Source organism: Podarcis gaigeae (genome assembly GCF_964106915.1).
Source record: "Podarcis gaigeae genome assembly, chromosome: 2".
NCBI lineage: Eukaryota > Metazoa > Chordata > Lepidosauria > Squamata > Lacertidae > Podarcis > Podarcis gaigeae.
The window spans coordinates 94,628,657-94,643,647 of NC_139679.1; the positions used below are offsets into that span (position 1 = coordinate 94,628,657).

At 41.4% G+C, this 14,991-nt stretch overlaps 1 protein-coding gene across 7 annotated transcripts in view; it reads right to left on the reverse strand.

Moving 5' to 3' along the window:
• The window catches only part of CNTN6 (contactin 6), a 190,311-nt gene that overhangs the window by 66,119 nt on the left and 109,201 nt on the right, over positions 1-14,991 (reverse strand). For 5 of the 7 annotated variants that reach the window (XR_014560479.1, XR_014560480.1, XM_083723402.1 and 2 more), the window contains exons 5-7: positions 13,967-14,062; positions 10,312-10,515; positions 7,474-7,576 (exon numbers count right to left, since the gene is read on the reverse strand). Coding sequence is in view for 5 of the 7 variants with exons in the window: in XM_083723402.1 (XP_083579528.1) it covers positions 7,474-7,576; positions 10,312-10,515; positions 13,967-14,062 (403 nt within the window). In the remaining 2 variants the exon portion in view is untranslated. Of the gene's footprint in view, positions 1-7,473; positions 7,577-10,311; positions 10,516-12,283; positions 12,354-13,966; positions 14,063-14,991 lie in introns of those variants that run through there. The other 2 variants (XM_083723403.1, XM_083723405.1) reach the window with 2 other exon arrangements.

A 14,991-nucleotide genomic window follows, 5' to 3' on the forward strand; every position in this document is an offset into this window, starting at 1 on the left:
TTGGTTGAGGGGCATGGATTGGCTGTGCCTGGCCCTCTAATGCTGCTGCTGCAAGGGATTCTGTTAAAGGAGTACAGGGGCTCACTATTGCTTTTGTCCGAACCCTGTCAAGGGGCTAGAGCCACACAAGAGCTCCTGGTTGCATTTGGGGAGGGCTGAGGGCAGGCTCCCTGCTCCGTCGCCACCCCCAAATGTATTCCCCTTTTCTGACTTTCGCAGGCGTGCGGAATGTCAGTCTGTCCCCCACTGGGCGGCAGATAGTCACAACCAATGCCTAAGCAACCACTCACATTTTTGTATTTTAATAAAGTTGTGGCCAAAATTATGCCAAAAACCTTAAACAGAATTTCTGTGTGATGTGTGAGTTATTTGGGGTGGCCCTGGGGACCTCGACACGCAACAGCACAAAGTGAAAGCAGTCTTTTGCAGCAAGAGAGAGGTTTCTTGAACACAGCACAAGCATTCAGGATCCGTTCTCCTCACCATATGATCCCTCCACCACTGAGCCTTCTGAGAAGCTACCCTATCCAGATGCTGGGCTCTAGGGGCTCATGGCCTGATCACTTTCTAGTGAGGGAGATTCAGCCAGCTCTCTCTCTTCCCATTCCTCTCCCCTTGGTTGTTCTTTTCCCAGCCTAGCCCAACTGTCAGGTTCTGAACTGTGTTCTTCCGCAAACCGTTGCTCTAGGTCGATACTATCCTCCTGCTCCAGAGGAGCTTCAGGATCAGGCCCTTGCACAGAGGGAGGGGGGTTCCCACCATTCTTCCTCAGAGCAATACACTTTAGTCTGGTTCCTGACATCTGGTCAGAATCTATGAACTGATCTTCCTGGACTAATGTACAGTTCAGAACTGAATCTGCACTTCTAAGATGTTTCTATGAAGTTCTTGACTGATGATATATAATCAAAATACACTTCATAATATGTATTTTGCGAGAAAAATACAGTTAAAAATGCCTATTTTGAAAGTAAAAAATACTTATTTGAAAGTTATTTAAATGCACATTTTTGCAAAAAAATAAAAAATAAATAAACCCCAGGTCAATGCAAAAATGGGATGGAGCCAAATTATGCACACAGGTCATATCTGCACTATACATTTAAAGCAGTGTCATACCACTTTCAACAGTCATGGCTTCCCCCAAAGAATCCTGGGAACTATAATTTGTTAAGGCTACTCTTGGAGTTGTTCATATATTCCTAGAACAATATAAGAACAACTACGAAAATAATGGCATTCACCTGGCCTCAGGTTCATGTGAAGAGGTTACAGTCATTTATACCCTTACATGGAAACGTCTTATATGAATCAATTGGACTCCTGAGTAAACATACTTGGAATGAGATTTTGGTTCTGAAGCTGTGGAGACACATGACTCTCAATTCATTATGAAAGTCCTGCTTAGCAGTGATCCATTGCAACTAAGAAGTGGAAATATTTTAACAAGGGGGAAAAAGAACTCTTGCAAAAAGACCACATTAAAATTTCATATCCAAAGAGAGAGGTTTTGCTACTGTTCATTTTAATAAGAGTCCATGTTTTATGAGATAATTTAAAGACACTGGAAAAACAGTGTTTGAATTAAGGGCAGATTTCACTTTATTACTTCAGTTCTACAAATACCCATTAGTAAGTAATTCCATACTCTAGTGTTTATACGTTGTGTCTAATAATATAATCAGAAAAAATAACCTTTGCTAACAACAGTATATTGTATGTTTCTCCCCTGATACTGGATGCGATAGTGATTCAGAAGGAAAGCATATAACTGGGCAAAATATGCTTGAAATACTTATGGGATACTTTTCGACATGAAGTTAATATTTGCAATATTCAAACTTTACAGGGTTTTTCAATTATGCCAGTCCATTTTTTTAAATGAGAAATTTCAAAGCAAAATTTCAATTCCCATTTTGAAGAACAAACCCTGAAGACATTCAGAACTGGAATTCTTGCCAGAAGCTTGACTGCTTTGATTTAGGCCAGCTTCAACTTGAATTTCCCACAAGCTGTCAACTTTCAGACACTAAATTGTTATTGCAATGTACCTAATGCTGGTGAAGTCTTGTTTGGCCACCCTAAGCACATTAGGGGGGTTCTCTGAACCCTATGTGGTATATTTGGAGAGGGATTGGGAGGGAGGGGACACACATGAGAAGTGGGAAGGGAAATTCTGTTGCATAGCCAAAAGTCCTGGTGCAAGTATTTTTAAAATGGTAAATGGCATACTCCTGCTCCAGAAAGGATTCAACATACCTCTCGAAAACCTTTTCCCAATTTTGGCAGCGATTTTACCCACCAAAACATTCCACTTTATCACTTAAACAGTTTGGTCAAATCTTTCCCAGCTGCAAGAGTGGCACAGCTCTATATCTTTATTTCCTACTTCTTGCCTTAAAGCACTAGCTTAAGACTTATAAAAAAATAATTGTAATATTGTCCTGCCATGTCCAGTCTGTAAACTGTCAAAATAATAATAATAATAATAATAATAATAATAATAATAATAATAATAATAATTTATACCCCGCCCATCTGCCAAATTATTTATACCCCCGCCAGCTTCCCCCCCCAAAAATATTATAATACTGTAATACATCAAACATTAAAAGCTTTCCTAAACAGGGCTGCCTTCAGATGTCTTCTAAAAGTCTGGTAGTTGTGGTTCTCTTTGACATCTGGAGGGAGGGTGTTCCACAGGGAGGGTGCCACTACCAAGAAGGCCCTCTGCCTGTTTCCCTGTAACTTGGCTTCTCGCAGTGAGGGAACCACCAGAAGGCCCTCGGCGCTGGACCTCAGTGTCTGGGCAGAACAATGGGGGTGGAGATGCAGCTTCAGGTATACTGGACTGAGGCCATTTAGGGCTTTAAAGGTCAGCACCAACACTTTGAATTGTGCTCGGAAACGTACTGGGTAGAATCATGTTTCACTACTTTCCTGGAGATAGCATACTTTATGGTAATTTTTGAGTAATACGCGGCATTTTGCAACTCCTTTGTAGTGGCACAGTTGTACTACCATAACTTGCTTCATTAGTGTACTGTATTTTTTTTATTATTCCCTGTGACAACGCAGCACATGATGCCCTCTGTCCTCAGTCTGACCTGGTTTTTGCATTTGCATTAGTGTAATCTGTGGTTTGGTTGCAAGTTGGATATAATTGCAGATGTCACTGTGGTACTGATGTTTGCATTATGCTAATAATAGCATTAATGAGGCCATGTTTCCTCGTTTAAAAGATGCAGATAAAGGGGTGTTTTTTGACATGATAGCCACTGATGCAAACACAGCTTTGTGTAAAAGGAATTACAAAATCTCAAATGTGTTATGCTTCACAAATAATTAAGACACCCCCCCCCCGACACACTTCAGCATGAATAAGTGGACACAGTGCAGAAATGTGCATCTATGGCAGTGAAGATAAATCTATAATTTGTTTGCCTGAACGCTCCAAAGCATTGAAAGAACACTGGCTGCAGTCACTATTTTATTTATATCCTACAGAACAGGCAGCAGGCCCAGGAATCCATAAGTTACCAAATTAAAACAGAGAAGAAGAAAAATATTTTCTTCGAAGTGACAAGTCTAGTCACACTGGGCATCAATTTCAGTTTGACTGGAACAACGCAGGAATAGCCAATAAGCAAACCTTGTCTCTCCCTTCAAATGAAGGCGCATGCAGAATAACCCTCAGTCAATCATACAGTATCTGTGCTGCATCATTCATGTCACTCCTCTCAGGATACTTCACAATAAAATTAAATTTGCAGCTCAGATAATTACGACCATGCCTGGTTAAACAAATGAGACAAAGCAGAGATGAGAAAAGCTGTGCCGGTGGCTTTTGGCACCAAACACTGACATGGGGTGGGGGAAATAAGTTCCAAAAGGGCATAATAATTAAGTGGTTCAGCCTTCCAGTTTTCCTGCTTGATTATTTAGGTCTCGGCCCTGAGCAAAATTGCATGTTTGCAAAGAGCTCTAACGGAATAAGGGTACTTAAGGGACTTCCTCACACTGCATACTCCTGCCTGGCAACTGGGCTCCTATGCTAGGACACAGTTAGGAGGGCCGCATGCAGAATAATAATAATAATAATAATAATAATAATAATAATAATAATAATAATAATTTATACCAGCCCAAGAAGCAAGGCCAACACACAACAACACAGGAAAATGAAAGTAACCACAACAAGCTAGAAGGTAAAGTCTTCGCTCCAACCCATAATAACTGGATACAATATTTAACTCTACAGTTACCAATTACTACAATGACCAAGTAAAAGAAAAGGGGGGAGGGAGCTGTCACTGACCTCCCACCCTGGCCAATGCGCCCAGCAGGACTTAGGACATTCTACCCAGCCTGGACTCTCCACACAACCTCCAAAGGATTGTTCTGTCCCTTTTTTTGACTGAACCAAAACCCTAGGATTGGGTTAATTTCAAGTTTATTCTCTGTTGCTATATTATTTTCTTGGCAAATTCAGCTCCAGCTGTGATTTCTGTGGTCTATTATGACAAATCGTTGCTTTCTTTTTAAAAACCTAAACTCTGCTGTGGTTGTAATTTGGGTAAGTCTCCCTCTCCCCCCCCCCCCGCCGGCTCCCTAATTGGTCTTTGTTCTGTCAGGTATTTCACTATAATTGTGTCTTCTGCTGTCAAATAATATAAAAGACAGCAAAAGCTAAATTAATCCTTTGACCTTCAGCTTTTGAAACTAATTCCACTAAGAGATAATGCACACAATTTGTGTTTTCCCTCATAACAAGGAATAAGAAGAAGGCAGGGCTGAAATAGCACTTATCTGCTGGACTCTCTTTCCAAATATTCCATCTAACACTTATGAAGAAACTTTTATGAGGAAATTTTACTCTCTAGAAAATGCTCATTGTGGGGCTTTTGTTTTTTAAAATCAGACCAAAATATTTAGTCATAATACTCTAGAGAAGTCACAGTAAACCTAAATATATCTAGGAATCGGAACAGGAACCTGACATTTCAGATGTTGTGTCTTGCCAAGAGGATTGGAAAGAAGCAAGCTAGCTGGTGAGAAAATGCTGCCTTATTTATTTTTTAAGCATTTCACATCTTAAAGATGTGCAATTTAATTTGTTTCCTCACGCCAGCTTAAGCTTTTCTTTAATGTGGGTCAACTTGAAGAGCTGACACTACATTTGCAATGATGTTTAAAAAAACAAAGCAAATTGATTTTCTGATTGCCCTAATTATTTCCTATTTTAAAAATAAATAAGAGATGGACACATTTCCCCTAAACCCAAATGAAGATGTGAGACAATATATGGGTGAATATGGCTACAACTTTATTAATACAGCACATTTGTAAAATAAATAAGGCCTCTTCACTGCTGTTAAAGGTGATGAGAAGGATGGGTCTCATCCTTGTTGGGTATCCATTGATGGTTCCTGGCCTGAGAGAAGTCACTGTATGATTCCCTCCTCCTCACAGGCCTCTGTTCCTCTTTTTCAAGGAGCTGAGGGTGCTACAAGTAACAGCATTAACCACACACTGCCAACCCTTTGCGACTAACAATGCTACCTATGCCTAGGGACATGCCTGTCCCAGTTCCCTTGCACCAGTCAACCATGATGCTTGGGTCGGGCACTCCTCCCTGCACTGCAGTGGTGGACCACACTTTCTGCCTGTTGTGTAGGCCAGCAATTTCTCTGCTTGGAAAACTCAGTGGTAAGAATATACCCATGCGTCATGACAAGAGGTGGGCAGACTCTATTCAGCACAATACAGAATGGCACTCAGGAGCTTTCTTAGCGCTTGGATAACGCTAACAGCTCTTTCCCAGCTTGTTTCGTAAGCGTATATTTGCAGGTGATGCAGAGACAACACACATCATTGTACTTTCCACTTGGAAATACACAAGCGTCCAGAACTCTGAGTTGTCCCTCAGAGTGAGGAAGAGGAAAAGAGCTAAAGTCAAGGCACAGGCACTTCTGCTGCATATCAGTTAACCAATAAAGCGCTGGGAAGGTGAGGGAAATTAGATGTAGGAGCCATGGCAAGGATGAAGAGAAGGAGTGGAAATTTGTCGCCCCCTCACCCACTGCCTGAGGTAATTGTCTCCTCTTGTCTCATGGCAGAGCTGACCGTGATTTTAATGGTATGGACTTTTACTCCAAAACTATAATTCAAGATGGAGTGGTTTCCCTTGGGAAGTTGTGGACTCTCATTCCTCGGATGCTTTTTCATAGATGCTTTAGCTGGGTTTCCTGCATTGCAGGGGGTTGGACTAGATGATCCTTGGGTCCCTTCCAACTCATACGATTCTATGATTCTAAGTCACGGGTGTCAAACACAAGGCCCACGGGCCGAATCTGGCCCGCCGGACCTCGTCATGTGGCCCGTGTAGCCGCCGCCGGCCGCCAGCCTTCACCTTTTATTCTCGCTTTTTTTTTTTGACACAAGAAAGCTGCCTCTTCAGCGCATGCGCGGCAGCCTACAAGCCAGAGAACGTCTGCCCTCTAGCGGCGCCGGCCGTTCTACACAGGAAACCTCCACTTTACATGCATTCAGGAAACCTCCACTTGTTTTGATATTGAGCGCATGCCATCCTGTGATGTGACAGATCCAACGGCTGCCTGAACCCTTCTCTCCTGTACTGTAAGTACATATTATGTATGTGGGGGGGGCTGCTTATAGTCCTACAGATACAACATAGTCCTACAGATACAACATAGTCCTACAGATACAACCGGCCCTTTGAGGGTGACCAAATTGCTGATGCGGCCCCCGATGAATTTGAGTTTGACACCCCTGTTCTACGTTATCCCTGTTTAAGGGGGGGAAATGAAATGCATGCTTGATCTGAAGAACTAGTGTCCATATTGTAGTTATTTGGATCAAATTATCAGAAATTAAGCCTTATATGTTGAAGCATAGGTGTACTCTGAAGTTTAAAAGCCACCAGTTTTGCATAAATGGAACATAAAGTGGGACAGCAGAAGCATTTGCAGTAGTTTGCATAAGTTTCTCATACTGAAGGATTTAATACCATTGGCAAAATGTATACACACATTCTTAAAAATCAGCATTCTTTCAGAAAGATATATTATAGTTTTGTGAGAATGAATGCTTAGCTGGAGGAGCTTGGTTATCAGGAAACTGCTAACAACCTATTAAAAGTTGACATGAAAAACCAATGACTTGGTGGAAAATTCACCCATTCCCCACAGCCTAACAGCAGGGAAACAGCAGGAGGGTTGTTTGGGCAGCCTCCTGCTCTGGTGAGATGGTATATTTGTCCTCTATAAGGCAGACCTGCAGGATTTCTAGGTAAGGTAATTTAAAAAACCTTTCTATGACCATAGGATATCACTCAAATCCAAATCAATACCCATTTGGTAGACTATTTGAGAAATGTCCTTATTTTATTACAGCAAACAAGCATTGCGATTTTTTATTTTTACTTTAGAAAAAAAATATGAAGAACCTTACTTTCCAAGGGCAAAGCATTCCAGTTTAACGGATGAGCCTTTTGCTGCCAGTGTTGTTTCTGGAAAACGCACTTCAATCTTTGGTTCATACTCCCCCATCACACCTGTTGAACATCAAAACAGGGAGCGCTACAGTTGTGCCTCAGACCTGTCCTACTACAACAGATTATCAGTGTGACATTAAAAATTGTGGCCTTACTTCTTCTTATGGAAGCTAGTAAATGTCTTCCAGTGAGAACATGAGCAGGCTACTGTGGAAAACTTCATCACCATGCAAGGGCTTAGTATGAAATCTACAAATCAAATCATACAAGTGACTTCACCTTGACCTCCTGAACCATATTGGGAAAAAGAAGCTAGCATTTGGCAGTTGTCATACAGCACATTACATTCTTTTTCAAATTCCTAAGATGGCTTGATTTCTGTAAAAATGCAGCCCTAAAGTCGGATGTCTTTCATACTCCAACCCTCGTGAGAAATGGGTTTCCATCTGAGAAACTGGGCAAACCCCTCATTAGATGAAATTGCAAAACATTTTTGTTCATACCTTCCACCGCATATCATTTTAAGCCTTGCTACAACAAAACTAGCTGAATAGATCCCATTTCCACTGAATTTAAAGTATTTTTTTCTGCTTTATTCTCTTTTTAAATACATATTCAAATGCTTTAAAAATATTTTTTTCATATAGATGTAACAGTATGCCACCAGGCTGCACAACTTATTACTCACCAACCACATTAACCATGTAATATAGATGTGCTGAGCAAACACCTATACTTTATGCAAGGGACGCGGGTAGCGCTGTGGTCTAAACCACTAAGCCTCTTGGGCTTGCCAATCAGAAGGTCGGTGATTTGAATCCCCACGACAGGGTGAGCTCCCTATGCTCGGTCCCTGCTGCTGCCAACCTAGCAGTTCGAAACCACGTCATAGTGCAAGTAGATAAACAGATACTGCTCCGGCAGGAAGGTAAACAGTGTTTCTATGCGCACTCTGGTTTCACCAGAAGCTGCTTAGTCATGCTGGCCACATGACCCGGAAAAACTGTCCGCGGACAAACATCGGCTCCCTCAGCCAGTAAAGCGAGATGAGCACCACAACTCCAGAGTCTTCTGCTACTGGACTTAACTGTTACCTTTTTATACTTTATGCAGGTTAAAAATGAGGAGATTACTCAAACTGCTAGTAAGAAAAATCTCTGGCATCTCAAGCATCTGGTATATATCTGAAGGGGGAGCACATCAGTGGGCCTGACAGATCTCCAAAGGTGTAGGCCTGGTGTTCTGCAGCAGGGAGCCAATGCTACACATGTAGACTTCCTGTCTGATTTCGGGGTTCTGACTCACGTAGGTAGTTAATATAATTTTGCTGCTCCCTACACCACATACCTGCTCCTGCTGCCACCTATTCTGCCACCCTTGCATGCCCTGCCACGTCCTCTGCTGGTGGAGAAGTGGCAACCCCATCGGCACTGATTTTGGACGAGTTTGTCAAGATTTTGCATGATATCTTTCCCCAAATTGTGTGAGATCTTGCACACTCTGCCTCAAATGGCTCTCTCCTCCACCCCCTACCTTTGGGTTTCAATTCTCCTGAGTCATCTTTGAGGAAAAGGTGAGGGGCCAAATATGCCCCTGCTACAGGAACAGAAATGATTTTTGTCCTCCTGAAATGTAGGCAGTTGTACAAAGTCACATACATTGGTTTTCCCAGTTATGTCAATTGTTCTTCCCCACAGAGGAATGTGCCCTTGGGCTGAAAATGTCCCACAGCTTTACAGTATGGAACATAACGCCTTGCAATAGTTGTTGCTATTTTATGAGAGCCCTTTTAGCTACACTTAAGAGGGGCCATGGCTTGAAGGAGTCAATCCATTTCAAAAACACTTCACCAAAAGATTTCTCAGCTATGTATTTTCAACTGCAAACATTTAATTAAAAGCTTTTTTTTAAAAAAAAAGAGTGCCTTTCACTTCAGTGACTAAACTGGATTAAATCTAGTATTCTGCTTTGTAGCTCTAAACAATGAAAGCCTGTCACATCTGAATCTGAGCATTCTTGGAATAATATTAGCATGTGGATTAGGATTTATTTTCCCCCTGCAATGTGCTTGGTTTACTGTTGACATATCTTCTTTACAAACTGACTGGCCTAACAGTCTTTTGCTCTTCCCAGAAATCCCAGGGACTAGCAATCTCTAACAGAGGATTCCTAGCATGTCACCAAAATAAAATTCATTAAAAAAAAAATCAATGGCATTTGAAAAAAAACTTTGCAGTGTATTTAAGCCACTCTGTCGTCCTTTGCTTATTTGCTCAATTATTTCATTTTAGCAATGGTGAGCAGACTCAGACTCAAAAGGAGCTCTTTGATTAATGTAAATGGGTAACACAAATGTTGCGATAATCTATAGCACTTCAAAAATATTAAGGTGATATCTTATGCAAGTATTTATAGTTCACTCTTCATTCAAGAGTCCCAGTGTGGCAAAGGGTAACATTAAAATCACAGTTAACAATAATAAATAGATAAATAAGCAAGCAAGCAAGCACCATAACATTAATAACAATCACAAATTACGCAGGTGGGAGAAGCAAATAAGTGCAGCTAAACCTGTCTTCTGGATGAAAATAATATACTGTCATGATTAACCCATGAAAAGAGGCCATTCTAAACCTGCAGGGCTACCACGGAGAAAGCGTTCTCCTGGACCCCTCGACTGCAAACTTCACTCTGTGTGGGATCACCAAGAGAGACTCCTCTGTAGACCTTAACAAGTCGGCAGGCTGCATTTGTTAAGGTGGTTTAATTGAGATTGTATGCAAAACAAGCCTTACCATCACTACGGAGTACAAGGGGTGTGGGTGGGCCCTGCACACTTTGTTTGGCTTCTGTGTTGGTTACAACACATGTGTAGTTGCCCACATCAGAAGGTTCCACTTTGGCGATGTATAGATTTCCTGTCTCTTGAGATACAAATCGACGACTGTCCTCCTGAACATATAAGGGATTATCATTGAAAATCCAAGCATAGGATAAATCTGGAAAACATCAAACACTTATTACACATATTTTCCTAGCAAAACTCTGATAGCACTATTGGAGGCAAACTGTGATTTCGGTTTTTGATAAAGGTAACTAACATAGAAAAGCAAGGCTCTAACGGTAAACCTTCAAGCAGTGTTTCATTCATCCTGATTCATTCATTGTCCTCTTCCTGTTCAAGTGGTTTTCTCCCCACTCTTTAAATGAAAATGAAATACTGAAATAACACCACTCTCTTTGCCATTTGCAATGAGAGCGCCTTAGGGTTAGGGAAACATATAGATGCAGTGATGTCAACAGCAAATCATGTATAGCAGAACATTTTAAAATCCAGCCAGGGATCTAGGTGGCAGGAAGAACACCAGTTGACAGATACATATTCTACACCTGTTGAATGCAAAATCAGTAATGATTTGAGCCACCACAAATCACCCATTTTCATCTCCAACGAAACAGTTTTTAATGGAGATGAGTCACACACTAGAATGAATTGTCATCAAGTATAGCAGGTTCGAGAGAAGCAGCCCTGGGGATAATGTGGATAGCAGTGTGGAGGCAAGGAGCCTATGTGTTGGGCTACTTTAACAGCTTCCCTTTCTCGTTCTAAGTTGCTGGGTACGTTGCAGTGGAACACATTTTTATCAGATAGGCGGAACTGTATCCTCAACGGGTTAATATAATACTGTCAGTCCTTGGACACACGTACATCTGCAAGTACAGCTGATAATTATATGTAACAACTGATTTTGAATTAGTTCTAAGGAAGACAAATACAGCGAGTGGGTGGATTACATTACCCTTGAGAAAGCTCCAAACATTGTTTTCCAATTCTAAGTCTTCTGTCTTCAGACTGCTTTCTTTGGAATGACTTTATAAAGTCTGGCAAAGCTCACCCTTCCCTTTCTTTCACTACTTCCTTTGGAAGGACTTCATCTAAGCAACTCAAGACTAAAGGGTGTGTCTAGAGGAGGCAAACTTTTTCACTCCCTATCTTGGCTCGTATGTGTGGGACAGGAAGTATAGGGATAGCAGTACTTAAAATTCAGGCCCAATGCAGTCGATTTAGAAAGGGGCCCACTTTTGATAGACTTTTGTCTGTACAGCACAGTTGCCTTAGATCATCATATGCAAATAGCAATGCCAATTTGCAAGTGAAAACAAAGGCAAACAAAAGTGGATGGTTTAGGCTCAGTATGCTGCCTCAATTAGCCGATAAAAGCCATTGCACTTGTGCGGACTCGGAAAACAGTGAACATACTTAACACTCAAAAAAGCAAAACAAATCCCAAGTATTACGTTCCGCGTGAAGGGTTCTCGCTGTCAGTGTGCCAACCACAGGTCGTTCCCCCATTAAGTTATGAAAACACTTGACCAGACTAGTAGGAAGAAAGAGCCCTTCAGAGTCTAAAACCAAAGAGGGCTCCCTGCCTAAATTAACCCCATCTTCTTCAGTTCTATCCAATGAGCTATGGATTGGTTTTTAAAACTTTGACCTGACAGATGACAGTCTGCATGGACATTTTAAGTGGGTTTATACAGTACTTTTTAAAAAGGCTATCATAGGCATTCAGAGTCTGCACAACCACCCAGGTGATGGTAGACATTCACAGACACCCTCTGCACTTCAAATACTTCCCACTTTGGGAGTTACACTTTTTTTATTTCCTTTGCACTACTGTGCTTTGAGGACCGACAATTCATATGCTAACTTTTCCTTTTCCTCTTTCCCCAGTAGCTGCTTCCTAGTGGGCACTGGTAGCTCACCTCCTTTCTGATCCCCCAGCAGCTCTGATCTGTCTGACTCACTGCTCTTCTGTCCAGTGGCTTTTGTTCACCTTCTGTCGCAATTGTTCCTTCCTGCTGTCTGCAGTTTGACAGCTGACTGCTGAGCTCTTTCTATCGGGCTCCGGCAGTGGCAGGAGCGGCATGGAAATTGTATTTTTAATAAAACATAGTAAATCAGAAGTTTTGAAATCTAGCAGTTTAGCATCCCTTAATTAAATGTATAATTCATGAGCCGAGCGAAACTCTCTGCCAACTGATTCATTTCAAAACGTCGACTTTCCCCATTCCAGCTCCTTGCCATCATCAATGCCATTTTACAAACATTATTTATGTTCCAGTTGCAACATCAGCGTAGTATGATAATGAGTCTGTAAACACTAGTGGTTTCTCTGGAACTTTATGCTGACTTCCTATAATATTATGTGACTATAATTAGAAACAGCATGTCACTTGGGATCTATCAAAGATGCTTCCCTTCTGAAAGTATCCCTCCCCCTATAAGGTAGTTAGGAAGTTAATAAAATCTAGGGAGGGAAATGGAGTATGTGAAATATTAAAAAGGTGTGTTAGAGTAGGGATGGGGATAGCACAGGAAGCTGGCGTCCTCAAAGAGGCATTACGTCTGAGAACAGAAGCAAAATGAGGAAAGGCAGTGCTATTTTCCTAGAAAAAAACGTGTCGGAACTCACAATGAATGCCTCGTTTGTTCTCTTATAACAGCAATCGTACCCACCTGAGAGGTGCCAGAACTTAGTTCCGGCAAGTTCCAGCTGAAAATAAAAACCCAGAGGAAAGCCAAATTGCATCCCCCCTTCTCAACACACACATGCCTCAGTTCTGCGTGCACATCAACTCTGGCCAGTTCTTCCGCCCATTCCTCCTGTCTGGGAGTCTGCAGCAATTTTAAATCTGCCTATTACAATCTATGGAGACCTCTGCATTCTGTCAATTTAAACTGACACATTAAAACTCATTGAATGCTCCAAAATGGCTGGTGGGGGATTAAAAAGTGATAAGAGGGTATTTGGGCTAAGTCACTTTCTCCCTCACCCCACCCCGTGGTCTGAAGAAAAGAACAAGCACAATGATAAAGGGGCTGGAGCCACACCCCATTACAACAGTTAGGCTTTGTACTTTAAAAAAAATAAATAGTGAGGGGTAGCTGTTGTTGGAGGAACTGGATGTGGAGGAAGGGGTTAATTTCCTTCATGAGCACAAATCACTCCAAGGTTGAGATAAGCCAACAGGTGGATGGTCAGCAAAGCCAGCTGCAACAGCCCTGTGATGACTATATAAGTGATTAAGGCGTGTCAGTTTATCAATCCGGGGACTTATGCTGTCTGTCAAGGTCAGTCTTGAGAAGTGAGCCAGAGTCTGTGTTATGTCTTGAACTGCTGGAACAACAGAAATACTTTATACTTGTCTGTATCTGTATCTGCAAAGCCTACAAGCTATATGTATATTTCAACTTTCAGAACTGTACTACTGAAGCCTTATATTCTGCAGCATGGTAATGGGCAGGTTCTCTAGTTCTGATCATAAACCTTATGCATACTGAATCTGCATGAGGATAAATCATGCCCCCATAATGTGTTGCACATTCATCAAATTACAGTATGCAAATACTTTTTTAAAAAAAGCAATAAGAATGTTGTATACTACCTCCATAGTGTGGTGGAGGTCCACAGAGCAGAACGACTCCTTGTCCTTCTCTGACAGACACAGTGCTTCTTGCTTTGGTTTCAAAGTTTTCAAGATCTTAAGGAGAGAGAGAAATAATTAAAAATCTGTCAGGTATTTCTATTTCCAAACCATGGAGACCATTTTGCTGTTCATACTGGGAGGACTTTGGAGGAATAAGCATGGAAATGATTTGCCTAGGTCCTTATTGGCTCTTGGAAAGTTCCTGCTGTCTTGGTAAGCTTCATTTGAAGTATGCCAGCGCCAAACTGGTAAGTTTCCTATTAGCTGAAATATATATACTGAGAGCTTGGCTTTTTACAATTTTTGTGTTCTCATCTCCTTGAAGATATTGTCTACTCAGAGGTGGCTGAATTGAACTGTAAGCAGTTTCAGTCTCATAAATACACTGTGCACAATCTTAGGGTCAGAGATTATAGCTATGTATTCATACAACAGTTAACATGTTTAAAGTTTATGCTCATCCATGTGGTTGTTTTTTCTATCGAAATATTTTTTTTAAAAAAAACATTTTATTCTCCCTCTTCTTCTACCACCAGCTTTGAACATTCAGCCAGTTTTACAGGGGAAAATGCTAGTGCATTTCTCCTAGGCATACTGAAATCTGAGCATGACCTCCCCCCTCCTTTTTACCATATTTTATTGAACAACTGATTGGTTCAAAATTGGGAAAGGAGTACGGCAAGGCTGTATATTGTCTCCCTGCTTATTTAACTTATATGCAGAATTCATCATGCGAAAGGCTGGGCTGGATGAATCCCAAGCCGGAATTAAGATCGCCGGAAGAAATATCAACAACCTCAGATATGCAGATGACACAACATTGATGGCAGAAAGTGAGGAGGAATTAAAGAACCTTTTAATAAGGGTGAAAGAGGAGAGCACAAAATATGGTCTGAAGCTCAACATCAAAAAAATGAAGATCATGGCCACTGGGCCCATCACCTTCTGGCAAATAGAAGGGGAAGAAATGGAGGCAGTGAGAG